Source organism: Rhineura floridana, chromosome 1 (assembly GCF_030035675.1).
Source record: "Rhineura floridana isolate rRhiFlo1 chromosome 1, rRhiFlo1.hap2, whole genome shotgun sequence".
Lineage (NCBI taxonomy): Eukaryota > Metazoa > Chordata > Lepidosauria > Squamata > Rhineuridae > Rhineura > Rhineura floridana.
In genome coordinates, this window is record NC_084480.1 from 1,832,823 (window position 1) to 1,859,733 (window position 26,911).

The 26,911-nt window shown below is 50.4% G+C and overlaps 1 protein-coding gene and 1 pseudogene across 4 annotated transcripts; one reads left to right on the top strand and one right to left on the bottom strand.

The window, feature by feature from the left end:
- Positions 1–2,577: 2,577 nt before the first annotated feature.
- LOC133375969 (U6 spliceosomal RNA) lies at positions 2,578–2,676 on the bottom strand (annotated as a pseudogene).
- A 6,914-nt stretch (positions 2,677–9,590) lies between these two features.
- On the top strand, positions 9,591–24,987 carry LOC133378160 (basic proline-rich protein-like). 4 transcript variants are annotated; one of them, XM_061612952.1, is made up of 7 exons: positions 9,591–9,672; positions 11,569–11,724; positions 14,166–14,342; positions 16,667–16,954; positions 17,693–17,822; positions 21,318–22,127; positions 22,541–24,987. In XM_061612952.1, exons 2-7 carry the CDS (start codon positions 11,596–11,598, stop codon positions 24,646–24,648), a joined length of 3,642 nt encoding a protein of 1,213 aa, XP_061468936.1. In that variant the 5' UTR covers positions 9,591–9,672; positions 11,569–11,595; the 3' UTR covers positions 24,649–24,987. The 4 variants fall into 4 exon arrangements, with proteins under 4 accessions (XP_061468936.1, XP_061468940.1, XP_061468946.1 ...); XM_061612956.1 differs by lacking the exon at positions 9,591–9,672 and adding an exon at positions 9,916–9,994; XM_061612949.1 differs by lacking the exon at positions 9,591–9,672 and adding an exon at positions 10,255–10,330.
- Positions 24,988–26,911: the final 1,924 nt, after the last annotated feature.

Sequence of the window (26,911 nt, forward strand, 5' to 3'; positions counted from 1 at the left end):
CCAGAGTCAGGCTGTGAGGGAATTTGGGGAAGGGCTCCTCTGCGTCTGAGACTGCAGCACTGGGGGTCTTGCGGGACCCCAGGGGCCAAACGCCATGAGGGGGTCTTGGGCTGCAGGCGGGGGAGGGATTTATTTATTTATTTATTAAACTATCTGCTACTTCTCCCTTCTCAAATACTAACCTCAGGCAACGGGGAACCTCCGCTGATCCGCCGGGAAGCTGCAAGGAGAGAAGCAGGAAAGGAGACGGAGATGGATTAGTTCATCTTGGAGTGTTTGCCACGGCAGATGATTATCACCCTCATCTTCCAGTTCTTCCTCCTTCTATTGTTTTCTAAGTCGTCCTACAGGGGGTGGGGAACCTCAAGCCCAGTGGCCAAATACAGGCCCCCAGGCCTCTCTGTCTGGTCCTTGGCCCCCTATCCTGACCACACCGCCTCTCCCACAGGCCACACCCATCACTGCCCCTGCTCCACAATTTCCTCGAGTGCTTTTGTGTGGCTGGAGCGTGTCCTTGACCTCGGATAAAGCCACTTGCATCCCTGGGTGGATTTATGTGGGTGTAGAAATTTGTGACTTTTGCGTGCCTGGAAGGTAACCCAGTGTACCAAGGTTAAGAGTCACATGAATTGCTCTGCCTGCGTTGGCCTCTGGCCTCAACCACCACGGGCATGCGGCCCCCGGATTGTTGCCCGCAAGGAAATGCAGCCCTCTGGCTGAAAACTGTCTTTCACCCCATTCCAGAAATGCTTTCCCGCGTAGGATCCTTCATTGGGCCACATGGATTTGCGGAGCATAAGGCTACTGATGGTGGCTTTGTATTGACCTCCGTGAGCCTCTGAACAATACCAATTTGGGTGGGGTGTTCAGTCAGACAGGAGAGGGCTCAGGACTCCTGTCCTGTTCTGGGGTCCTTCACCCACAAGTCCTCAATATACCTGGCTGACTGCTGTGACTTTCAAGATGCTGGCCTAGGTGGCTCTTAGGTCTAATTGAGAAGTCTGGCCCTTTGGATATTCTTATGCGTGTGGGGTACAGGCGCACTAGATGCCCCCATCCTATCCGCAGGGGGCCATCCTAATCCACTCCCTCCCAGTGCTTTTTGGGGGGGAGGTAAAAAAGAGGTGGCTGTTACAAAAAAAAGCCCTGTTCCCTCCCCCCCGAAAACAGGGCACCTGCTCACCTGCAACCTCAGCGGGCCTGTCTTCTTTGAGGGGGGGCACTTTATTATGCCTCCGCCTCAGGAACCCCCGTGATTGCCTGAACCTGGAATGAGGGGGAGCAAAAGTGAGACAGAGAACCAGAAATGTTGTTCTTTGATGTGGGGGGGGGCTCTGGAGAAGACGGGATCGTTTCAGAATAGCTGGAACCGAAATGTGGGTGGCCCAGTCTATAACTACAGGCACGTCCCTCCCATTTCATGCAGTTCCTTGAATTAGGGGGCATCCTAACAGCTGGGAAAGGCGCAGGAAAGAGGCAGCCTAGATGAGCAGGGGCTTGGAGGGAGAGGGCATCATCCAGCACGGCCCCTTGGGTCATCCAAAAACATTGCTGGGGACTCCTTCCCGTGCTGTGGAATTGACACAGGCACAAGATGTGACCAGGACTACTACCTTGGAGGGCTGGCTACTGGCATGGGGATGACCCTACTTCACAGAGAAGAGGAGGAGGAGGATATCTCTGGCTACGATCCATGATAGGGTTGTAGAACCTCCAGGTTCAGAGGCAGTCTACCAGTGAATGCCACCCGCTAGAGGACAAGCAACAGGAGTGGGCTCTCATTTGTGGGCTTTCTGCAGATATCTGCTTGGCCGCCAGACTAGACGGCCTTTGCTCTGATGCAGCAATAGGGCTCTTTCTATGCTCTTTTAAGGCACACACAGACCCAACCTGTTCTCCGCAGGGACATGGCCTGTGTCGCGTCTTTTGTGTGTCTGTGTCTCTGTGTGAAGCTGCTTCATTGCCGTGCTACATCACATGGAGGGCTTCCAGTGTTGCGCAGGGAAGCGACTGCAGAAGTGACCTCCAAGGGGCCGGGGGGGGGGACCCCGGGGCAGAAACGGAGGCGGAAGAAGTCCTACTTACATTTTGAGCATGGTGAGATGTGCCTGGTTAAAAACAGACAAGCCCCTGACTAAACTGCCTACCTAACCCACCTAAGCTAGCCCTCCCACCCCCCCTAACTGTACCCCTCGCCCTACGCCTAACCCTAACCCTAAATATCTAGCTAAAAAGTATAAAAAAGATATGAAAAAAAGATGAATAAACAAAACAGAAAAGAAAAAGGTAAAGAAAATATAAAGAAAACAAAAAGCCAAAAAAGAAGATAAAGAAAAAATAATGAAAATGTAATATAAACAAAAATATAAATGTAATATATGCACAAGAGGCTACTGTAAGGACAGAATATGGAGAAACCAGTTGGTTTCCCATTGGAAAGGGTGTGAGATGGGTGTATTTTATCACCCTGTTTGTTTAATCTGTATGCAACCCGATTCGGAATTGACTTGAAGGCAGTCCAAGGCGATTTTAAATGCTTCGGGCTGAGACGGGCGTTTTGCCGCAAACCTGTGTGGCCAAAATCCGGACCGCTTCACGAGTCATCCTTGCACAGAGGCCATGCTAATCTTCTCTGTATCCTTCCAATTTTAGTATATGTGCTGCCAAAGCGAGCACAAACTACCGGCCCACACAGTTGCTATTTAAACCTCTTATTATGAGAATTTATGAGAATTTATGAGAATATGGTGAACACTAGCCAAAACAACTCTATTATTCCTCTTGGAAAGTCTTATTTGATTGTTTGGCTTAAAGGAAATAGCTGGGAGTTTCCTACAGTCATGTTTGGAAGAAATATTAGCAAAATATCGCAGGAAACTAAACAGGGGAAAAGCCTTCTGCAATGCAGCAGGGGAAGGCAGGCGGGCTCTGCATATAGAAATGAGCCGGTTTTGCGTTGCAGGTAGAGAAGAATTTCACCACAAAGAGCTAGGGAAAAACACCTGAGTGTTCTCACTGGGCCATCACTGCCGGGTTTCAATTGCAGATCCTGGGAGCCACCGGAATTAAATGCAATTCAGTCTTCATTAGTAAGAGATCAAATGCAAAAAGAGGGCTGGATCTGAGGCTCCCTTTTAGGGTTTGCACGGCTTTCAAATCACCGGGCCTCTCCAACAGTTTCCAAAATTGTACACATCATTATGATGATGAATTCAAGATGATGATGATTTGGAAAGGACAGGAAGCAAAGATATCCACAATGCAATCAAGAATCTGTAAAAATAGATCAACAAAATGGTTTTAAAATGATTTTGATTTTGAGATGCCACTGCGTATATGATTTGTCCAGGCCCAGAGCAGTTTTTGGGGTGTTACTTATTTCTTCCTGTATGTTTTTGTCTGCTTTGGTTTTGCATAGGTGTCCTTCTCCGTGCCCTGCGCCCAGCAGAAGGTCTGGGCCAGGCAGGACACAGTGGCATCTCATAGACGACACCCTCCCCTTTCCTGGGATATATGATTTGTCCTGGTCCAGAGCAGTTTTGGGGTGTGTACCCCCAGTTACTTATTTTTTCTTTGTGTTTTTGTCCAGTTTGATTTTGCATAGATGCCCTCATGCGTGCCCTGCGCCCAGCAGAAGCTGAGTCGGATGGGACGTACTGCCATCTCATTGCGGACACCCTCCCCTTTTCTCGGGTATATGATTTGTCCTGGCTCAGAGCAGGTTTTGGAGGTGGGTACCCCCAGTTACTTATTTTTTCCTGTATGTTTTTGTCTGCTTTGGTTTTGGATAGATGTCCTTCTCTGTGCCCTGCGACCAGCAGAAGCTCTGGGCCAGGCGGCACGCAGTGGCATCTCATAGAGGACACCCTCCCCTTTCCTGGGGTATATGATTTGTCCTGTTCCAGAGCAGAATTTGGGGTGGGCACCCCCAGTTACTTATTTTTTATGATTTTATGACATCATTATGTATTTATGATAATATCAGAAGCCTGATGATTTTGATTGCATAAATGTATTATTATGCTTGACGGGGAGAGTCCCCCGTCACAGTGATATATCATACAGGGTACCCCAACATATATTTTGGGGTTCAGAGACATGTTAAGTTTGGCTTGAAGTTGCTGTAGCTGTCAATTTTTCTCCTTTTTTTTAGTGTTTTGAACTTTCAACCAAATAAGGAACTGGGAACAAGGAACCAACTTCAGCGTTGTGGATTGGAGTGTGGAAGCCCTGCAAAAGCTGTGACTGACTTTCTTGTGGGGTCGGCATGCCCTCTGGTGGTTGCAGCGAGGAATGATGTGAGCACTCCAGGTGTGAAAGAAACATAATTCTTCTCTGATTGTGCAACTGAGAAAACCCAAAGGGACATGTTTAAGGAGATTAATAAAGCACAGTGTTAAAATCTATGATAATATTTGTATTCAAGATGAAGCACTGAAGGTGACTAACATACTCAATACAGAAAATAGAAATAGCACAATTTGAAATGTGTGTGTGTGTGTGTGTGTGTGTGTGTGTGTGTGTGTGTGTGTGTGTGTGTGTGTGTGTGTGTGTGTGTGTGTGTGAGAGAGAGAGAGAGAGAGAGAGAGAGAGAGAGAGAGAGAGAGAGAGAGAGAGAGAGAGAGAGAGAGAGAGAGAGAGAGAGAGAGAGAGAGAGAGAGAGAGAGAGAGAGAGAGAGAGAGAGAGAGAGTGTCAGGGTCATACCAGGTTCTTATAACAGCTTTGTAAGCAGAGCTTGGAAGTAACTAGTTACAAGTAACAAATTACTTGTAATTCATTACTTTTTGAGTAACAAGTGGGTAATTCCTTTACATTTTGATTGTACTAGAAGTAGGAGTAATTTTACTTCTTTTGTGGAGTAATTGTAACATTTCCAGCATTACTTTTGGGCATTACTTTTGGGGGGGGGAGGAGGGAAACTCTTCTGCTTCTCTGATTTGTGGATGAAAATCATGTGCCTCAAACTGGGCTTCTGTGCAGCGTCGCTCTTTCCTCATGCTCTGTGGATGGGTAGGAGGCGATGAGGGACGAGGCGGAGAGTGAGACGGAGTGGAGTGGAGAAAACAATTGTTTTTAAAAATGGACGGTGGTGGTGAATAATGAAGTGGAGGGAAAAATGAGCCGGAGGTCAAGAACATGAATAAAGGAGGAGAAGGAGACAGCAGCAGAATGGAGATAAAGAACTGTGGAGGTGAAAGATGACAAAGCGTGTGTGTGGTGTGTGGTGTGTGGTGTGTGTGTGTGTGTGTGTGTGTGAGAGAGAGAGAGAGAGTACTGTGTTTGCACTTGGCACACAAAGTGGCCTCCACCACCCTCTCTGGCTACTGAGCTGCATTTGCAGTATTTTTTTTTTGCATCTCAGGGGAAAATGTTTGCTTGAGTGGGTGTCCCTGAATTGGTGGCAGGGCAGGGTCTGGGAGGTGGTTAAGTGGGAGAGATTATGCTGGCTGGGTGAGTGGGGGGGGGTTGCACTTGGTTTGACATGCAAAGATCTGAGTAGTGGCCTCAGCCTCCCTCCCCACCACCCTTACCAGCGGAGAGACCACCATTGTTATCTTATGAATAAAAAGAATTATTCTACTACCTCTGTATATGTTTGTTTATTTTTAATGTTGTTTTAGGCTACTTAGATGTGCAGCAGTCAAGGCCAGCACCTTGTAGGTGGTTTTTTTTTAAAGTAACTGAAATGTAATTGTAGTGATTACTTTGGAGGAAAAGTAAAGTAATCAGTTACTTTCAGAGCAATTGTAATGGTAATTACTATTTTTTGGGGCCATGTAACTGTAACTGTAATTTATTACTTTTTAAAAATAATCTTCCAAGCTCTGTTTGTAAGAAGGTTTTGATAAACCCTCCTGCTCAAAGGGGTGTGGAATTCTCTGATTTCGCTGCTTTGTGGAGGGCGAGTGTGGTTGATTTTGGTGGGGCAGAAGTAGGGTTGCCAGGCTCAGGGCTTGAGACTGATCCTGTATCTTTAGGAGAAGAGAAAATTCAGCCAATGGCAGGTGTTCTTACAACACTGTAATGGGAAAAACCTCAAGGAGGAATTTTCCCTTCCCCCTGCACAACTTTTAAAGATACAGAAGACCTCTTGGAGGCTGGGCCTGGCAACCAAGAGGTCTTCTGTATATTTAAAAGTTGTGCAGGTGAAAGGGAGAATTCCACCTTGTGGTTTTTCCCATTACAGGGTTGCAAGAACACCTGCACTTGGCTGACTTCCTCTTCTCCTAAAGATACAGGATCAGTCTCAGGCCATGAACCTGGCAACCCTAGATCTGGCTGATGTATAAGGGGCAAGGTGCTCCTTGGGGTAAGCTGGTCCTACAGTGGTTGGCAATCACTTGTGGCCGAGTAAGACTGTCGTCCAAGATAATTTGGTTGGAAGACGCCTGTGCATGAATTTGTTTTATGTGGGGAGATCGGCACATGACAATCAACGCACAATCTTGACAGAAAAAGGCTGGGATCCAATGGCATGGGTACCATGATGATTGGAAGTCTTTTATCTGCTGCAGCCTTCATCCACCTTCACAGCCGTTGTAACATGCACATTGTTATCCTCCGCCTGTTCTGCCGTTAAGGACTTTCATGGTTCGTTCTTTGTCTGGTTCCTCTCCCTTGACCTGACCGCCATGGGTGACCCTGCTGGGAGCACATGACTCCCGACGGCATCGGTCACAGGGTTCATTGGAACACGCAAGCCCACTCACCGCTACAAGGTGACGATCCAGCTATCCTACCTACAGTAGGCCACTAATTATTATTTTATTATTTATTGAATTTTTATACCGCCCCACTAGCATAGCTCTCTGGGCGGTATACAACCATTACAATAAATACAATAGAATCACACAGAACAATACAAAAAATATAAATGCAAATCCACAATCTAAAACCAGTTAAGACATGTTTAAGAAAAGCTAAAATGCCTGATAAAATAGGAAGGTTTTGACTTGGCGCCGAAAGGATAGCAATGTCGGCGCCAAGTGCACTTCTTCGGTCTTTATACACTAGCAGTCACACCGGGAACTTTGCTTGGTCGGTATTATACTGGCAGCCTGCTCAGAGCGCTCAGCATGGTTGTAATATGCAGATACTGAGTTTTTTCCAGCCAAAAGCCAAGCTGCGGCAATCTGAACCAGCCTCCTGGGGAGCCCCACACAGAGTGCATTGCAACAATCCAGTCTAGAGGTTGCCGAGGCCTGTGCCACTGGGACCAAACTTCTGTCCAGGATCTACAGGAGCTGGAAGCAAGCACTCTTAGCCGCTGAGGACACCTGTTCCTCCAGTGACACAGACTGATCTAAAAGGTCTCCCAGGCTACTTTCCTGCTCCTTCATGGAAGGGGCAGCCCCATCAAGAAAAGCCAACCTGCCAGTTTCCCAAAGCTGGGAGCTGCTCACGCACAGGGCTTGCATCTTAACAGGGTTCAGCTTCAGTTTATTGGCCCTCATCCAGCCCATCACCGACTCCGGACGCTAGCCCAGAATTTGCATGGGCTCACCTGATTAAGAAGTTGCAGAGCAGTAGGTGCCATTAGGGGCTTGTACGCGTGTTTGGTCAGCTTCACTCTGAGACTTGCGCCATTTGCACCCTAGCTGTCATCTAACCTGCTTCATAGCCCTTTGTTCCCTGGAATAGCTGGGTGCTGAACAGGCTCCATAGCATTTGAGGAGGTGTTCAGGAGCAATCGTGGCAATAGCCTGCCTCACCTTGCCATTCCATAGCAAGATTAGAGCACTGACAGGATTGCCAGCTCTGGAAACAGCCACCGGATTACCCTGGTCTCCAAGAGTAGATCATCCATATAGGTCTCCTGCCCTTGCAAGGGGACTGTTAGACCTCCTCAGCCAGCTTGGCTAGGGAGGTTGTGGGGCAGAAGGCTGGATGGTACATCTATTGCTCCCGCCCCCCTGCTGTCTTTATATCCCAAAACCAGATGCCTCCCAGGCCCCATTCCTAGACAAAGGGACTTCCTGGTGAGAGGGAGGGTCATCCTGTGGACCACGGCAACCCCTCCCCCCAGCCCATGTGGATGCTGCATAGAGTATCCAGGTGGGCAACCTGAGGTTAGAGCTGACCTGCCCAGTTGGGCCCCTCCCCCGGTCTCTGCAGCACACCCCACATCAGTCCCCTGACCCACCGCGGCATCTGGGGTTGTTTCTTTTACTGCTTTTATGTTTTCTTTTGTGTTTATAGCTGCATCTGTCTGTTTTGAATACGTCAAAATGAATGTTTGCATGTTGTATTTGTATTGTGGTGGCCTCTGGCTTTAAGCAATAAAGACTCATTCATTCATTCAGGACCGACTTGGCATTGCCAAGTAGGAAATTGTGGCCAGGGAAGAGTTTGTTTTGTTTGTGTTTATGTGTGTCTCCCTCCCCTTTTGCTCACTCCCCCACTGCCTATGATCACCAGAATGGGGCAACCTGCCTCCTGTCCCCCAGCAGAAACATTTGCAAGGCACCTATTCACAAACAACTGAAGCATAACAACAGAGGGGCCTCTCACCACAGTCAGTATCCCAAAACATCCTTCTACCCTCCCCCACCAGTCAGCATCCATTCACCCAGGTTGGGGACCAAAAGCAAAATTTCAAGGGGGGGGAGGAAGAAGCATTTTCATGTGACTCTCCCTGCCAAAGGGACAATGCCCCTCTGGTGTCAGGCCGCTGAGAATCAGTCCAGCAGCAATCTGCCATGTTGCTACTCTCTGCCCTTTAAGTTGTTTCAGTCCCAGGAGATTCCCACCAAGCCAGCCCCACTTCTCTGTCCAGCTGGGGCTTGTTACTGCAGGTGAGGCACTGGTCCACTGAGCTGCCAAAGGCTAACCAAGACTGTAGGACAGGTGCAGAAGATCAAGACCTCTTGCTGCTTCCTCCTCCCGGCCTCACCAGCAGCAACTCTCTCCTCCAGATGGGGAAGGCAGGCGGAGAGAGGGGCCTACGCAAAGCCGTGCAGGACTAGCTAAGGCTGCCATTTCACATGCATGTATAGCAGCCTCCCCTGCCTGGAGCCTGCGCTGGCTGATGGGAATTGTAGTCCAAAATGTCTGGAGGGCACCAGGTTGGGGAAGACTCTACTCCCTCTTGCAGGCTGTGGGGGGACCTTTTGCAGCCACAGATCATGGGCCCCAGGAGCATTCATTCATTCATATTTATGTACCACTCAATATACAAAATCCCTAAGTGGTTTACATAAAATACCATAATGTCACAGAAAAAGAATATGCATACAACATTATATAAAGAAATACGTCAATAAAAACAGAGATTCCATCAATAAAACATTGTTAAATATCAATAAATAATAAAACAGCAGTGTGATTAATCTTAGGAGCCAGGGACAGTCTGTTTAAACAGATGGGTCTTCGGGAAGTGTGTAAAACTTGCACCGGTTTCTGTCTCACAACCAGGACGTGGCAGGGCATTCCAGAGAACGGGTGGCCCTCTGGCCAGTGGCAATCTCTGTCACTTGGATCCTGGTTGCCTGGAGCCTGCGATGGCTCAGCTGGGTGCAAGGTGGGGTTAATCTCTGCTCAGTGAGTTCCCCTGGTGCCATGTGGGTGTGGTCTTACTCTCCGCCCAGGATTTAAAGCCTCCTCTGGGAGATGGAGGCATATTGTAAGGGGAAACGGAGGGCAGAGGTTGGGGAGGTGTGCTCTGGAGGCTGGTAGGTTTGTGGGAGGTGCAGGGAGGGGTTGGCTGGGCCATTTGGCTTTTCTTTTTTCTTTTTCTTTTTTTGGCACCTGGTTGGCCACTGTGAGAACAGGATGCTGGACTAGATGGGCCACTGGCCTGATCCAGCAGGCTCTTCTTATGTTCTTATGTTCTGAAGTTTGCAGGAGGGGATGGTTTGACTTGATCTTTCCCTTTCAACTTGTCCCCAATTAGCAGACAATTAAGTGGGCATTGCTTCTAAAAATGGCATTGCTGCAATGTTTGGGAAGTGGCTCCTTCCCTGTCTTGATGGTAACTGTTACTCCCTTTTGTAGGTATGCCTAAGTGTTCCTTCAAGGACCAAATCTGCCTTTTCTTTTTGCCTTAAGGGTGCTGAGGTGTGCCTGAGTGTGTGAGAGAGGGAGAAGAGTGTGTGTGAAAATGCAGGGGGGTGTGTGAGGCTTGCCTGGTCTTCCCCCCCTTGCCTTAGTGTCTGCTCACTGCTGGGGTTTTGAGCCTCTTCTCTGGGGCACTGCAGGTGTTTGGAAACAGAGGTGCCATTTGCTCGCTGAAAGTGTTTCTGTTCTGGTGGAAATACTGAGTCAAGTGGGATGAGCAGGAAGGCATTCTGTAGCTTCAGAGTTGAACTCAGTGCTGCAGTGATTGCAGGGGTACTTATCTTGGGGGTGTGGCTTTCTTTGAATTGGATGTCTGTGTGTTTTGTGTCGATACGGTTTGATGTGCCTCTACTTTGGGGGTACCAGAGCAGGTCCTTGGCATGGCGGGTGATGAAGAGATGCTGATGAAACTACCCCAGGGTGCTGTCAGGGCAAACTGGGGCTGCCAGTTCCTTCTCCCCCTCTTTTTCTGACAGAGTACCTGTGCCTTTAACAGCTGCACAAGAGGCAGGAAGTTTCTCCCTCACTGCATCTGCTAAATGCTATGACAAGCATCATCTGTTGAGTTGTTGGCTGTTACGCAGCTGGTATGAAGATGTAGGGAAAAGGAGGGTGTCCCAATGCAGGTGGGAACCAGGAACTTACAGATGTCATGATAGATGGAAGTGCATGTGTAGGTATCGGGGCCGGCTTCAGTGTAGTTGACGGAGAGTGAATCTTAAAAACAGAAGAGCGGCCTGCTTGGCTGCTTTGCTTATGGGAAGGACTATGCTCGGTGATGGAGCCCAACTTTGCATTCAGCTGGTTCCAGCTTCACTCTGAAGCCTTGGACCCCAGGAGCAGGTGCTGAGAGAAGGTTCTTCCTGAGATTTTGGGGAGCCAGTCAGGGAAGAGAGTCATATTGGGCTAGTCTGACCTGCTGTGGCAGTTGCTTATGCTGACCTGCACAGCATCCAAATTTTGCCATGTTCAGGATACTTTCAGTGTATGCACTTGCGTTCCATTAGCACTGGTTAGAACGTCTCTTGGTCGTGCTGATGAAATTGGGCCTCATCAGTGAAGCATCTCTCTATAATAAGAGTGCTTAAAGTTTTGAACTGTTGCTATCTTAGGCTTTCAGAACAACAATACAAATTCTGTAGCTGTTCTTGCACGTCAAGGCTAGCAGCTGGCTGCTTTGATGGTGGCATATTTAAATGCTCCCCCGATCTGTGCCTTGTGTGGCTGGTCCATTGGTGGCTTACAGGGCCAGAGTTGCTTCTACAGCCATCGCAAGCCTTTCATCCATTCTCTGCAGAATGGCATCCTCTGTTGGAACAGTGCCTCTTAGTTACGCTGTGTGTGGGAGAGAGAGCAAGAAGGCACCAGGTGGAAAAAGCCACATCACAAGAGCCCAGTTGGTCTCTAAAGGTGCCACAGGCTTTTTTGGCTTTCCTCCAGCTCCGTCAGTGCCTCTCCCAAAGGCCCATGCTCATTTCTCGCCCTCTCTTTGCCCCCCCCACCCTATATAGGAGTTGGCAACTGAGGGGAGAGAGAGGATGGACAAGCCACCACTCCGGATCCTGGTCTTGGGTCCAAATGAATCTGGGAAAGCGACGCTCATTGGCCACCTTCTCTACAAATGTGGGCACCTTAGTCCAGAAATGATGACGATACTCCGGAAACAGGTAGTTACTTGCTAATGTGTAAGTTTGTAGCTTGCCTTTCCACCAAATGGCGCTCAAGGTGGCTCATGGCAACGAAAGTAAAATAAAAAATAAAAAATATCAGTGGAAAAAATAACAGAAAGTCAATGCAAATAAAACAGCCCAATAAAACTAGCAGCCAGTTGAACAAATGATAACATAGACAGTAGCTCTACACAAATTGGCTGATCAGGCCATAGGCCTGTCTGAATGAAATCCTTGGCTGCTAGCAGAATGCCCTGAGGCCACAGCTGTGCCCATCAGTGTCTGCGTGCGCAGGCCTGAGAGCTCTTGGAGCCCATGGGCCCTCTGGGCCCTCGACTTCTCCAGGCACTCCTAGGGGGTTCTTGTGTGGGGAGGCTTATCTGAGGGGATGGGGCAGGAGCAGGAACTGCGACGTGGGCTCCTCAAAACAGTTTCTCGTGAAGCCCAGACCTTTTGCGTAGGCAGATCAGTGGGGCAAATGCTGCCTGCCACCATGAAGTGCACATCCCACATCAGTTGGCTGTAACTGCTTCCCCCACCCGCATTGCTAAGGTGGTTGCTCTTTTAACCAGAGTGTTTCTCACAGCAGAGCTGACCAGTGGAACAGATTTGCTGGCAACCTCAAATAACCACAAAAGGACATTTAATCCACCTTCATAATCTTCTCCACTCCAGTCTTCTCCAAGCTGGTGGCGTCCAGATGTGGTAGGGTCCTCAGCCTTCATCAGCTCCTGTAGCCAGCATGGCCAATGGTCAGGGATGATGGGAGTTGAGTCCACAGCATTGGGAGGGCACTTCAGACTGAGACACACAGCTCCTTGCCATAACAACTTCTCTGCTTGTTCTTTAAAAGAGTATTTTATTTGCTGATGTATAAACCGATTTACAACCAAAAGTTACCAAAGTGGTGTACAATAAAATAAGATAAAACATAAAGTGCAAAAGATTGCAAGTTCAGTGAACTAAATGTATTAAAATTGTACAATTATTACTGTGTAGAATGACTGGGTTACACTTCAGGGCAAGCCTTCTTAAACAAAAATGTCTTCAGTAGCCATCCATTTATTTACATTTCTCTTCCTCCCTTCCTCCCCAAAGGAGATCAGGGTGGCAATCGCAATGCTAGGTGCTTCTCTAATTTTAGTGGTCATTTTAGTAGGCTGGTACATCAGCTTCTGATCCAACCAGATCTCTCTCTCTCTCACTCACTCACTCACACTCACTCACTCACTCACTCACTCACTCCCAACCACAGCCTCGTTTCTGGCCCATCTTACTTTCATCTCCATGGTTTGGTCCATGCTGTTGTTAAATTGTTTTGTTTGCTGCCTTGGGCTCCTTAGCCAATACTGTTATCTTTTTGGCACCAGGTCAATACTTTCCTCTTCTCCCAGGCATTTTAGCATGTGTTTTTAAATTGTTTTTTTTAAACTGTCCAGAGAGCTTCGGCTATGGGGCGGTATACAAATGTAATTAATAATAATAATAATATTTAGGGAGAAAGGGCAGGATATGAATTTAATAAATAATTGGCTTCCAAAAGTCCACATTTTCCTCAGCTGCTGCTGCTGCTCCCAACAATAACTCCTGAAGGTGTATTTTAGCAGGATCACACTGCAGAAATTTTGGAGACAAACAGCAGCTTTGAGGGGCGTATTTTTTTGGCAGGGAAGCCGCAGAGACAAGGTTTTAAAAAAAGCTCCTCTCCTTGTGTTGCAGCCCCAACTGAGATCATCCTTCCCTGCCTGTTTTGGCTGAAGAGAGAGTTCCCAGCTATAAGCACCCTCTCCTTGAAAGCGTCCTGTGCTTAAAATAATGCATGCATTTTGACTCCGCCACCTGCTTGTCTTAAAGGTTCCTCAGCCCTGGAGGAGGAAGGCAAGAGGAGCTGAATAGCTTGGTCCTATGCAGAGTTGATTTATCTGGGCTTATGCATGCCTACCTCTGCATAGGATTGGGGTGCACATAGAAGGGGACAGGAACTGTTAATGCATTTAGTAGAATGGGAAGGCTCACTGCTGACAAATGGAGGGAAATCATGATGTCCAGGGTCCCTGCAACCAGACTTTAAATATCAAGTGTTAGTGGTTGGTCATAGGAGCTCTTCCTCTAAGAGCAGGGCCCGTTTTTACCTGGGCGCAGCCCTGCCTGCCTCTCCAGCCACCTGCCTTGTGGCCTTTCCAAAGTGTCCCTCTGTCCACTGGCCTCTTCTTGGATTCTCTAGCTGCAGCCACAGCAGTTTCTTTCCGCTTCTCTCCAGATGTTGGGGGGGGGTGCTCACTGGGACCCCCTCCCTGTGGCAATGCTGTTGTGGAGTGCTCGCTCTCTGTGCAACTAGCCTTGCTGTCCGGCAAACTGGGATGGGGGTGCTGTTCACGGCAACACACCCGCCAGCCACCTTGTGTCACTTGCTCTGCCTGCCGTTGTCTTCCATGCAGAAAGAGGAGGAAGCCAAGACATGCAGGCAGTTGCTGGAGAGCCTCCGAAGCACCGAGGATACTGATCCCGCTCCCAGGAGGCGCCACTACCGCACTCCCAAGTTTGAGGTCACCATTGCCGACACCCCAAGCCGGGGAGGGATAGCTGGTGGCAGCTTCTTCCCCGGTGGGGAACGGGTAAGAGTCCCCCCTTCTCATCAGGGTAGGGGGTTTTTTGAGAGACTGGGGACTCCAGCAAGGAGCTTAGGGGCCCAGCAGCTGTGCTCTTTACTGGGGTCATGTCTATTTGGCCCCATAATAGTGGGGGCTGGCCTGCTAGGGCCAAGGGGGCACTGCCCCACCAACCCAGGTTTGCCAATGGTCAGGGATGGTGGGAGCCATAGTCCAGCAACATCTGGAGGGCCATAGGTTCCCCATTTGTGAGCTTCCCATTGGGACATCTGGATGGCCACTGTGGGCAGGAAAGAGCTTCGGACTAGAAGAGCTTTTGGCTTGATCCGGCAGCCAGGTGCCACCTCTGTGCGGTTGAAAATGCTGTTCAGAAAGGCATAGCAGCTTGGGGAAGGGTAGAGATGTAAATTTTCTGGAGATTTTGAAGCCATGGAAAAAACCTGTTTTTTCCCCATTTCCCCCCAAAAAACCCTGGATATGTTTGGAAAAATGGAAAAAATGCAATATTAGCACTTTTTACAGATTGAAAGTCACTTTGTTACTTCAGGAACATCAAATGTAATTATGTACAAGTTGGTTTGGCATAAAATTATCACATTTGGTATATTAAAAGTACATTTTATTCAAACAATTGTTACAAATTGAATTTACTTTTTTTAAATTTTTACTTTTTTTGGTAACAAATGGATCTATAAGATCCTGAACTGTAAGGAACCTCTTTTGTTTTGCCAGTTAATGAGGAGCAGGCAAAAATCAATTTAAAAAAACCAGAAGAAACCATCAACATTAACAAGAAAGAAAATTATTTGTCTCTGCTAGTCCTCCAGAGTGTCAAGCAGATATAAAGCACCCATCCCCATAAAAAGAACTGAGAAAAGGGGGGGGGACCAAGATTCAATGAAACATTTTATTCATCATGCTAAAATGAAACATTCCATAATCCATTTTTTCTTCATTTTTTTTCAATTTTTCCAATTTTTTGGAAAAACAACAACAAAAAAGGCTTCAGAGAAAAATGGGGGAAAAAACCCATTTCCCCCCAAATTTTTCTGGGCCTTCACATCTCTAGGGAAGGGTGGTGTAGAGCCTCCCTGAGGGGGACTGGATACATCATGGAAGAGCCAGACTGGGATTGTTCAAAGGAGAAACTACCTGGGCTGCATTTAGCAAATGTGGCTGGTATTCCTAAGATGCAACACGGAGGCAATACTTCAGACAGCAGACTGGGCGGATCTACGCCATTCTTTTAAAGCACATGTCTTCTCCCAAAGAATAATGGAAACGGTCGTTTGTCAAGGTGGCTGGGAATTTCTAGCTCTGTGATGAAGAAACCACAGTTCCCTGGATTCTTTGGGGGAAGCCATGTGATTTGAACGTGTTATATGTGTTTTCATGTATGGTGTGGAGCTGCTATATTTGTGTGTGTGTGACTCTACCTCCAATGTCTGGGTGTGCCATTCGTAAGAGTAATAATGTAGTGGGGATACTAGATGTGACTCTTGTTTCATATTTGGAATGTCTATGGCATGACCGTCCTAAGGAAAGGGGACAGTTGCGCTCCTCCAGATGTGGTTGGAGTCCAACTCTCAGCAGCCAGCATGGCCGGTGGTCAAGAATGAGGGTCGTTGGAGTTCAGCAACATCTAGAGGGCCACAGAGGTTCCCCACCCCTGCCTTAAACAGAAAGGATGAGTAGAAACCAGGCTGTATGGATGCTGCTGCCTCAATGGAGGCTGGTCCATTGCCCATCAACCTTGGTCTGCCCTCAGCCAGTCCCCACCTGCCTACCTTCCTACTTATAACCACTCCAAGAGATGGCCAAGCCTGTTGGCTTCCTCCTCTGCAGTCTCAGGGTTGCCCCTTGTAGAACTCAGCAGGGAGGAGGAGGAGAGGGGCCAAGCTAGAACTAGTTGGCTCTGCCCGTCATTGACTTTGGTGCCACCTGTTCTCTGGGCTCCCTGCCTTCTGCCCCACCGGTCCCACCGGTCCCCAGTCTGTAGACTCAGTTAAACACCTTCCTTGGCCCTGGACCCTCTATACCAGCCTTTCCCAACTTTTGTGCCCCCAGATGTTGATGAACCACAATTCCCATCAGCCCCATCCAGCATGGCCAATGGTCAGGAATGATGGGAATTGTAGTCCAGGAACATCTGGGGTCACAAAGGTTGGGAAAGGCTGCTCTATACACTGGTCTGTATCTATCCAGCAGGGCTGTTCATATGGGGCACCCCTTCCCTGGTTGAAGGGCAGGGCTGGGCATCTGGTTGGGCCTAAAGTGTTTTGCCTTCCTGGAGGTTTGACAGCCGTTACCCTTCTCCTATCCTCCTTTAGGTTGACTGTGTGCTGCTGCTAGTCTCTGCAGGGGAAGAAGAGTTTGAAACGGATCGGCACCTTATCCAGAAGCAGCTCCACTTGGCTTGCAAGCTTCAGGTGAAGCAGATTGTGGTGTGTGTGAACAAGATGGACTCCACGCTGGTGCCTTACAACCGCTACCGCTATGAAGACATCATTGGGAAAATGTGGGACATGCTCCAGGCTTTGAAGAAGGATCCGGCCACTGTGGCTGTTCTCCCCATCTCTGCCCTATATGGAGACAACCTGAAGGAACCCAGTGTTGCGGTAGGCAACTTGTCTCTTTGGGAGCGGAGTGTGGCAGAAGCAGCCGTGCTGCCATGCTGCTGCCTATTCACCTCCCCAATTCACTTCTTGATATTCTGAGGAACGGCAAGGGTTGGGGGCTCTGGAAAGCGCCATGGAGTTGATGGCAGTAGAGAGGGGGAAGGAATTTGATTCAGGTCACATTTATAGGAGCATCTTTCAAAATTTGCGCTTCTGCAATAATATGCGAACTGAACCACAGCCCTCCTTCAACAGGTCTTGCCAGGCAGTTCTTCAACCAAGCAATGTTTACAAAAATGCATATATTAGGGGAAAGATGAATCTATTGGTGAAAATAACCTGCAAAAATGCATTACAGTAGAGAAACTGCTTGCAGAAATGTGTGCATGATGTGTTTTCCTGAGGATTTACTTTAAATAAATTGCAAATTGCCGCACAATGTAACCGAAATTAAGATGGAGGTGGGAAATGAGAAATGAAGCAAACCAAACTGAACCGATCCTTCCATCCTTCCGGGCAGCCCTTGCGTTGCATCTCCTGTCCAGGAGGGCCCAGGCCTTGCCTTAGATTCATGTACCTTAAATGGGAAGGATTATCTGCTAGGATTACTCAGCCCTGAGACAAAAACATCATGCTCATGTTTGGACTAAGCTCTGTTTCCCGGGCAGAGTGCATACTGACGTGATGCAACTCTGCTCCAGACTGGACAGGGATCTGAAAAAGGTGTGTCCCTTGCAGATGCTCTGGTTCAAGAGGTGGGAGATCATGAGGCAGGCAGGAAGAGCTGTCATGGGTGCCACTCTGGAGCAGCTCCTGGATTCCATCCCGACTTGTGAGCCTAGGCGGGACCCCATGTATACGCATTCAGGTGGGTGGTGCTCTTGGCTTTGTGCAGTTCCAAGAGTGGCTGAACACCCCTCCTTGGAGGTGTGTGTACGAGTGATGTGTGTGAGAGGGATCTATCTTTGGGGCAGAGCCTGTGCAGGACTTCTGTGGTGGCCTGTTGAACTACAGTATGAGCATGTGGCAAAATCCAGGTAAGCATCTTGACGAAGAGAAGGCTGAGGTGAGACATGAGAACACTCTTCAAGTCCTTAAAAGGTTGCCACACAGAGGAGGGCCAGGATCTTTTCTTGATCGTCCCAGAGTGCAGGACTCAGAATAATGGGCTCAAGTTGCAGAATGCCATATTTCAACTGAACATCAGGAAAAACCTCCTAACTGTTAGAGCGGTATGACAGTAGAACCAATGACCTAGGGATGTGGTGGGCTCTCCAATACTGGAGGCCTTCAAGAGGCAGCTGGACAGCCACCTGTTGGGGATGCTTTGATTTGGATTCCTGCATTGAGCAGGAGGTTGGACTTGATGGCCTTAGAGGCCCCTTCCAACTCTACTATGATACTTCATTTGTGGGCCCTCCAATTTTTGGGCCAAACTAGACCTGACATTAATGTCATTTAATATGCACATTCTAAAAAAAATGCAAATAGTAGCCAATAGGGATGGGAGGCTGACAGTTACCAGGATTGCAACAGGCAGGGAGAGGGGAGTTTAACCCTTTCTTCCCTTGCTGTGGGACCTAATGAAATAGTTCTTCTAAAGCTGCTGTTTTCATCTGGAGGAAATCTGTTCTCTTCCCCCCACCCTCTGGGCATTTCTAATTTAGACCACAGTGTTTCATTTGGCAACACTGGGTTCCCTCTCGCACAAGCGCACCAGGTGCAAACATATTTTCCCTCGCCTTCATGGTCACCTCTGTCTCTTGGCCTCTTTTCATACTGCAGAAGATAACGAGTGTAGCTTGTTACTTCTCCTGGGTGGGCTCTCCGTGGCTGTACAGTGAGCTGGCCACTCTCCCCATGTATTGTGAGATGCAAGAGTTTTAAAGTAGCTCTGAAGAACTTTCCCTCAGTGGGAAATTCCAAGATAGCTGCCACATGGCTAGCCCTCCTTTGCTGAATACAGGGTGAGTTGGCCTGACCTTGAAGCCTGTGTTTGGGCCATAGCAATTATGAAGGCAGCATGGCCAAACTCCCACATGGCTAGAGTAGGGAGAGGATTGATTCCAATGGGCATCTGAACAGCCGATTCCTACAGTGATAGTACCATCCATTTCCAAACCTAGTTCGAAGGGCTGGTTTTCACCCACAAAGCCCCTAATGGTTTGGGGCCTAGGCTATCTTAAGGACCACCTTCTCCTGCATGAACTGCCCACCCATTCAGGTTGCTCTCAGAGGACCTGCTGTGGCCTCCCTCTTCCTTCTGAAGGGAGTGAGGTGGTGGTGGGAGAAGATTACTCTTGACGTGGAATAGTCCCAGTCTTCCCAGAAAGGTTTGTTATTTCTTTTCAGGACTAGGCAAAAGCTTATTTACACGGCCCTTGTTTTTATTTATTAAATTTATATCCCACCCATCCTCCCAGTACAAGCCCAGGGCAGCAAACAACCACTAAGATCACTTTAAAACATCTTAAACAAAAGACTTTAAAACATATTAAAACAGAATATCTTAAACATATTTTAAAAGCAACTTTGAAAACATCTTAAATGGCAATGCCAGCACAGACACAGACTAGGATACGGTCTCTACTTAAAAGGCTTGTTGAAAGAGGAAGGTTTTCAATAGGCGCCGAAAAGATAACAGAGATGGCGCCTGCCTAATATTTAAGGGGAGGGAATTCCACAGGGTAGGTGCTGCCACATTAAAGGTCCGTTCCCTACGTTGTGAGGAATGGACCTCCTGATAAGATGATATCTGCAGGAGGCCCTCACCTGCACAACGCAGTGATCGACTGGGTATATAAGGGGTAAGACAGTCTTTCAGGTATCCTGGTCCCAAGCTGATCTTTCAGGTTGTGTGTGAGTGAAGGGTCTGTTGCAATGTGGGCAACTGGTTTTGTTTGATCCTGTTATTTAGAAGGGCTTGTTCAGACGGGATCTAAAAGACGTAGTAAAGACGCAGCTTTTGCCATTGAGATAGATTTGCAAGGTTCACACTTCCTACCTTCAAATCTGCTGTTTTCCATTCACACTAGTTGGCGTTCCTCTGGGAAGGATTAGTGTCGCTGTTTCGTGCCCCCGCCCCCAAATTTAGATGTTTAATCCCTCCCTTATATCGCTACTGCAAAGGGAGAAGGTTTCTTGTCAATGTTTCTTGTAAATTGCATGCCTCTCCCTGCTGAAGCCAGACAGCTTCCAGGGTGCAATTGACACGTCCTTCCAGTGTCTCTTGCAGACAGAGCTCCGTGCCATGGGATGTTGAAAGATGCTGTAGAAGAAAAGGTGTACAAAGTTCTTCTGGCCTATGCTGTATTCATTGGTGTAAACTGTACATCTCTCTAGACACATTTTTTAAAAAAAATGATAAGAAAACAAAGGGTGGTGTCCAACAATTTTTTACTCAGAGCAGACCCACTGAAATTAATGGATGCATGTTAACCATTCTGATTATATTAATTCCACTGGGTCTATTCTGAGCAGTCGTGTAGTGGTGCATTCAGAAGTGCAGGGTCCCTTCACGATAGCCCCAGCCATAAGGAGAGCCATGAAGCTGGGTCAGGCCAAAGGGGCCCATCTAGTCCAGCATCCTGTTCTCACAGGGGCCAACCAGCTGGGCCCCTTCTACGATTCTACAACCTGGTCCTAATCTCTGCTGTTGGCTGCACCACACACATGCTTAGGCACATTCATTTGCATTCCACCTTACCATGTGTAAAACACACACACACACATGTGTACGCATACACATCATCATCAGAAGTTGAAACACCATCTCTCTCTCACTCTCACACACTTTCTCCGCCTCCCCCCTTGAATGTATTTTTTCTGTCTCTTTTCCTCTTCCCCCCCTTCTCTCAGCTTTGGGTTGGCACAAAACGACACTCTCCCCCTTTGTTTGCTGCTGGGTTCAGAACGAGATACTTTAAGCACCTTCTCCCACCACAACAGACATCCCTAGAAGACAATCTGCATGGAGTGGCAGCACCTTCTCTGTGGCTGACTCACCTCCTTTCAATTGTATTGGCACCAATCAGCACAAAAGGACAAGGGAGCATATTAGAAGACTCTTCCCAGCGGCTAACACACTCCCCTTTCATGCTGATTGGCTCACAGGATGCGGGAGATGTAGGGACCCTGAGGGACATGGCTTCCCAAAAAGTAAGGGGTCTAAGACCCTCTCCCCCCTGAGACCATGGACAACTACATCTCTGATTTTGGGTAGGAGTGGTGTTGGAGACAACCCACAGCTGCAGGTCACGGAGGGTGAAGGGAACCAGCAGAGGAAGCAGCGAGGTTGCCTGCTGCCTGTTTCCTCTTGCTCATTGCTCTTCCTCACTCCTTCTACGATGCTGTTGTCTTCCAGGATGGACCAAGAAGGAAGAGAAGGCCCTCTTGTCAGCGTGGAAGAGCCTTGCCCCTCAGCCATCAGGTGACCTCCCCAGTCCTTCCAAGGTGTCTGCAGCCCTCAGGCAGGCAGGAGTCTGGCGCTCCACAGAGCAGTGTCGCTGCAAGATCGATATCCTGCGGAGACACTACATGGCCATTATCCTGCGGGGAGGAATAGGCAGCTGCCCTTTCTACCGGGAGTTGCATGACATCATGCAGTATGATGCTTCTGCTGCTGCCTTTGAGTTGAGGCACTTCAAGCGGAAACCGTGGCCAAGATCAGGCGGCACCCCCGAGCCTGACCTAGATTGGGCTGGCAGCCTGGCGACTCCGGAGGAGGAGGAAGTGGAAGGAGAGGAGGCCATCCCAGGGCCTTCTGGTCAAGGAGAGCTGCTTGTCCTTGAGGAGGAGGAGGAAGAAGAACAGCTTGCCATTCCAGGGCCTTCTGGTCAAGGAGAGGCTGCCCTCCCAGAAGAGGAAGAGCTTGCCATTCCAGGGCCTTCTGGTCAAGGAGAGGCTGCCCTCCCAGAAGAGGAAGAGCTTGCCATTCCAGGGCCTTCTGGTCAAGGAGAGGCTGCCCTCCCAGAAGAGGAAGAGCTTGCCATTCCAGGGCCTTCTGGTCAAGGAGAGGCTGCCCTCCCAGAAGAGGAAGAGCTTGCCATTCCAGGGCCTTCTGGTCAAGGAGAGGCTGCCCTCCCAGAGGAGGAAGGAGAGGGCGGAGTGGCTGTCCTCCCGGAGGAGGAAGGAGCCCTCCCAGAACCACCCGAGCATCGTGAGGACTTGGCAGGTGAGGAGTTTTGAATGGGGAGGGGGCAGAGGAACCCTTGTCTCTCAATAGATCGGGGCTGGGGCACCTGGGTGGCTCTCCAGGGACTGCAGCTTCCGTAATAATCACCCAGGACCACTGGCCACGGTGGCTGGAGCTGGTGAAAGAGTTGGGATTCCAGCAACATCCGGAGGGCCACAGATGGCCCCCATCCCTGGGAGTTCAAGGCTTCTAGCTGGGGTGAGGGGGATGGTCAGCGTTGCCTCAGGGCTGGAAACAGCAGGGGGAATAGACAGCGTAGGACCTCTTGGGTTGGGATGGTGCAGTGAGGCTGGGTTGGTGCTTGGGGATGTGCCGCTGTCTTGCGGTGCCACGGGCCTCGCCAGCCACTACTAACCCCCTCCCCTTCTTCTCTTTCTGCCTCCCTTGCTCAGGCCAGGGCCATGACTCTGAGAGTACCGAGAGCGCCTCTGAGTCAAGCCCACTGGATTCCCTGGACCTCTCCGCCTGGCCCAGGGGCCTGGGGCCCTTGAGCAATTCAGGACACCACCTGCACCTGGGCCCCTCGAGCAGCTCGGGACACAACTCGCCTCTCTCTGGGCTGAAAAGGAGGCAGCGCTGGCGGGACTCTCCATCCCCTCTCGGCCCCCCAGTGGTTGGGAGAGGGGAGGCAGAAGGAGCCGGAGGGAGAACTCTGCTAGAGGGTGGGAAGCAATTGGTAGTGGGGAAGGCAACCTGTATCGGGGCCACTCCAAACCAGCCTCCGCTGGCCCTGAGCCCCTGGGCGTACCTAAATAGCCCCTCCCAGCCACAACCTCCCCCCTCTGCACCCCCTCTGCGCCTCCCCTCTCAGTCTGGTTTTTCACCACTCTGCCTCCCATACGCCCTTCCTGCAGCCCAGTTCCAACAACAGCTGTCCTACCCTTCGCTGCCTTCCTCCTATCAGCTGCAGCCACTTTGGGGGGCTTCCTGGCCCCCTCCCTCAGCCTCCACACCTTCCCCTTTCCAGTCTGTCCCCGCTTCCGCTCCCTTCCAGAGCTCCCGCGGGCAGTCTCTGCCTCCTAGCCCCCATTACCTCCCTCCCTACGCTACGGTGCAATTCTCTGCTGCCTGGCAGGCCCAAGCGGACTTGCAGCCCGTTCCCTCCTCTGATGGTCCCTTTTATGTTCTGCCGGGGTCGGAGGGACACCTTGCCTTTCCCCCGCCACCCTGTGCTCAAGCCCCCCCGGGGCCTCTGGGCCCACTGCCCAACACCCACCAGCCCCTTCCTCCTGCCCAGCCCACCTGGCCCTGGCCCACTTCCTTCCAGCTGCCTGATGCCGCTGGTGGTGCTTGGGCCCCTGGGGGCAACGGGCCTTCCCTCCAGACCCCGTCCCAGCCAAGCTGGCCCCTGCCATCAGGGTTTGCCCAGCCGGAGGGCCCTTTCCACTCTCCCCCTTTCATGGTGCCCTCCTTGTCTCCTCTCTCACCCTCCCCGGAGCCCGACGGGGCCAGTGCGCAGGCTCCTCCTCCAGCTGCTGCTGTTGCTGCGCCCGATCCCTCCGATCCCTCCTTGCCCTCCAGCCAGGCTGCTGTGGGGCCCTTGCAGTGGGTCCCAATGCCCCGGCCCAGCAGCCTCCCCCCTCCGACTTCCCAGGCCCTCCAGCAGGGGCCAGAGAGTCCTCCCCCACGTTCCCCTTTCACGCTACCCCTCCTGTCCCCTCTCCCACCCTCGCCAGGGCCTGAGAAGACCAGTGTTCAGGCTCCTCCGGGCAACAGGCCGGCCCGCCAGCATCCTCCGCCTGCTGCTGCTGCTGCTGCTGCGGCGGCGGCGGCGGGAGCTTCCTTCACACCCTCCAGCCAGGCTGCCCTGGTGCCCTTGCAGTGGGCCCCCCCTGCACCTGCCTCCCAGCCCCTTCAGTCCTGGCCAGAGAGTCTTCCCCCATCCTCTCCTTTCACACTGCCCCTCCTGTCTCCTCTTTCGCCCATCCGGGTGCCCAACAGGGCCGGCAATCAGGCCAGCGGGCCTTCCCCCCAGGCCCCACCGTCGGTTGCCTCCTCCTTGCCCTCTGACCGGGCAGCCCAGCCTCTCCCGGGGGGTTCAGCGCCTGCGTCCCAACCCAGGAGCCCCCGGCCAACAGCAGCGCAGCCACCCCAGTCACCGCCACAGCACCCTTTCCAATCTCCTGCTGCCATGCTGCCACCGATATCTACTCTTCCACCCTTTTCGAGGCTGCCTGGTGCTCCTCCGGGCAGCAGGCCTTCCCTCCAGCTGCCCCCGGCACCTTCCGTCTGGCCCTCTGACCCTGCAGTGCTGCCTCTGCAGGTGATCTCATCCCCCGCGTCCCCCCTGAGCAACCTGCCTTCCCTGCAGCCCCCACTGGCCACTTCCATGTGGCCTGGTGATGCGGCAGCCCTGCCTCTGCAGCAGACGTCAGGGCCCACCTCCCTCCCTGGCAACCCTCCACTGGCTGCACCCCGCCTGCCTTGGTCCCTGCCACAGAGCCCTTTCACGCTTCCGTCCCCGTCCCCCCCCTCATTTTCCTCATCTTCCTCTCCCTAAGCACAGGCTTGACTGGCTGGCCCAGGCCCCCAGAGGCAGCTGCCCCTCCCCAACTCCTCTAGGGAGTCCACCCGAATGGGATCCCTTCACTCTGCTCTCTGGTTGGGCCTCCGAGTAAAGGTCTCCTCCACCACCCCCTTGCCTACTTGCTGCTTCATGGCTGGCTGGTAGTTTGTGGGGCAGGTCCCCATGGCTCTTCCCTCCACGCCCTTGGCCTCGATGGGTCCATGTGAGATGATGGGAAGTCGTAACCTGAGGGCCTTTCAATATGAAGCGGCCCTCCTTGAGGCAATGTTCTCGCTTTTTAATCTTTTGTAATAATAAACACATTTTTCCTAATGATTGCCTCCTGGAATCCTTTGCTGCAGACAGTTCTGGGGAAATAATTGCAGCGTCTGCTATGAGTGGGTGACCATCAAGGTCTTGGAGCAGAGGGGGGTCAAGTGCCCACCCCCACGGCTTCCTCTTTGTCTGTTTCACAATGGCCAGTAGTGGGAGCGCACAGCTGCTTTGAGCATCAGGCAGCCATTATGACAAGGTTGTGATCCTAGCTGTGGGCAGTGTGCCAAGGAGGCACTGCTGGTAACTCTGGTGCTATGAGCCAGTTCCTGGGCTGCAGGCACAGTCTTGGTGGATCAGCTATGTTTCATGCTTCCAAGTTTCTTGAGTTCAGGAAGCTTTTTTATTTTTTAAAAGACTACATTTTTATTCCTCCCTTCCTCCAAGAAGGATACATGATTCACCCCTCCATTTTATCCCCCCAACAAGCCTGTGAGGTTGACTATTGAGGGAGTGACTAGCTAAGATCATGTAGCGAGTTGTTCTATGACTGAGTCAGGCACTGTCGCCACAGCACCATGCCAGTTTTCTTGTGAAGCGTCCTGAAGATGGAGAGTGGCCTTTGGTGGTGCTGTTGTTGGAAATACCTTGTTTACAGGCTGAGCAGGTGTGAAGCAAGCAGGGCATGCAAGCAGGGCGGGTGGAAGTATAGCATTCATGCCAGTGCAAGACTTGTTGCATGGTCCGTGCAAGCCCTAGCACTTGTCTACCACTCACAACTGTTTTAGTGATACAAGAACCTTGGATGAGCCCCGTGTTGCATTGCAGAGCAACCCAGTGTGGCCTAGAGGTCCGGGAGAGTTTAGCCTTCTCCTTGGTATCTTTTGGCTGCCCTCATTCTGTCGGGCAGGCCCTCTTCACCAGGGAACAATCCTGAAGGGGATGTGGGGTGCAGCTTATCCTTCCATAGACCTTAGCCAGATCTCTCTTGACGTGACAGCTGTTGAGCCTTCGCCTGTGCTCACCTGTCACTCATAGAGGGCAAGACCTGGTGGAAGTGGATTTGGGGGGGGATAATGTGTTGGGCTTAGACTGAACAGGTAGAGGGTTCAGATTCCAGTGCCCTCAGGAATTACAGGGTAGCCCTTGAGGCAAATTCCACCTGGCCAGAGTTTCTAATGTGAAATGTGGAAATGGTAGTGGCCATCCTCCCAGGGTGGTTGTAAGGGTGCACGAAATAAGAACTTTAATGAATATTGCATGTTTAAAATTGCTATAGGGGTTTAAGTAATTAGAATGACCCTCTTTTGTGATCATTCCTTCTGTGATTGGCCACTAGATGGTGCAGCAACCCTTTACATAAAAGTGCTACAAACTATGCCTTCTAAGGGAACAGAATTATCACTTTGCCTAACTTTCCCGAGGTGCTGTAGAACAAGCAGAATAAGCAGATCTTTGCCTGGAGGCTCCCTTAAAAAAAACAACACCCAAGAGATAAGAGGGGATGGGATGTGGCAAGGGAAAGAAAGCACGCACGAACTAGGAGAGACTCGAAGGAAGCCAAAGAGTTAAAGTAAAACTTGTTATGATGATAATTAACCTGACTCTGGAAGAAGGATGGAGAGAGAATTGCAGTGGCTTTCCAGGGATTCGATTGCCGGAAGCCTCAGGAGGGGAGAGTGTTCGTGCACTCGGGTCCTGCTTGCGGGCTTCCCCCAGGCACCTGGTTGGCCACTGTGAGAACAGGATGCTGGACTAGATGGGCCACTGGCCTGATCCAGCAGGCTCTTCTTATGTTCTTATGACTCTTTTTTCTCACCTCTGCCTGGGGCTCCATGCTGAGACTTGAGCCCTGGGCCAGCCTGCCTGCAAAGCATGTGGTCCCCCACTGTCAGTAGCATAGGTTCCTGTTGGATGAACGGAAGGACTGAGTAGAGGGCAGAGACAGAAGTAAGAGTGAAGAAAGTTAAAGGTTAGAAGTGTT

Excerpts from the sequence above, each read along its gene's own strand:
- LOC133378160 (XM_061612949.1), top strand. The coding sequence starts at position 10,271 with ATGAGCAGGAAGGCATTCTGTAGCTTCAGAGTTGAACTCAGTGCTGCA. Across the intron at positions 11,725-14,165 it reads TGACGATACTCCGGAAACAG|AAAGAGGAGGAAGCCAAGAC; the intron begins GTAGTTACTTGC and ends TCTTCCATGCAG. Across the intron at positions 17,823-21,317 it reads CCCCATGTATACGCATTCAG|GATGGACCAAGAAGGAAGAG; the intron begins GTGGGTGGTGCT and ends GTTGTCTTCCAG.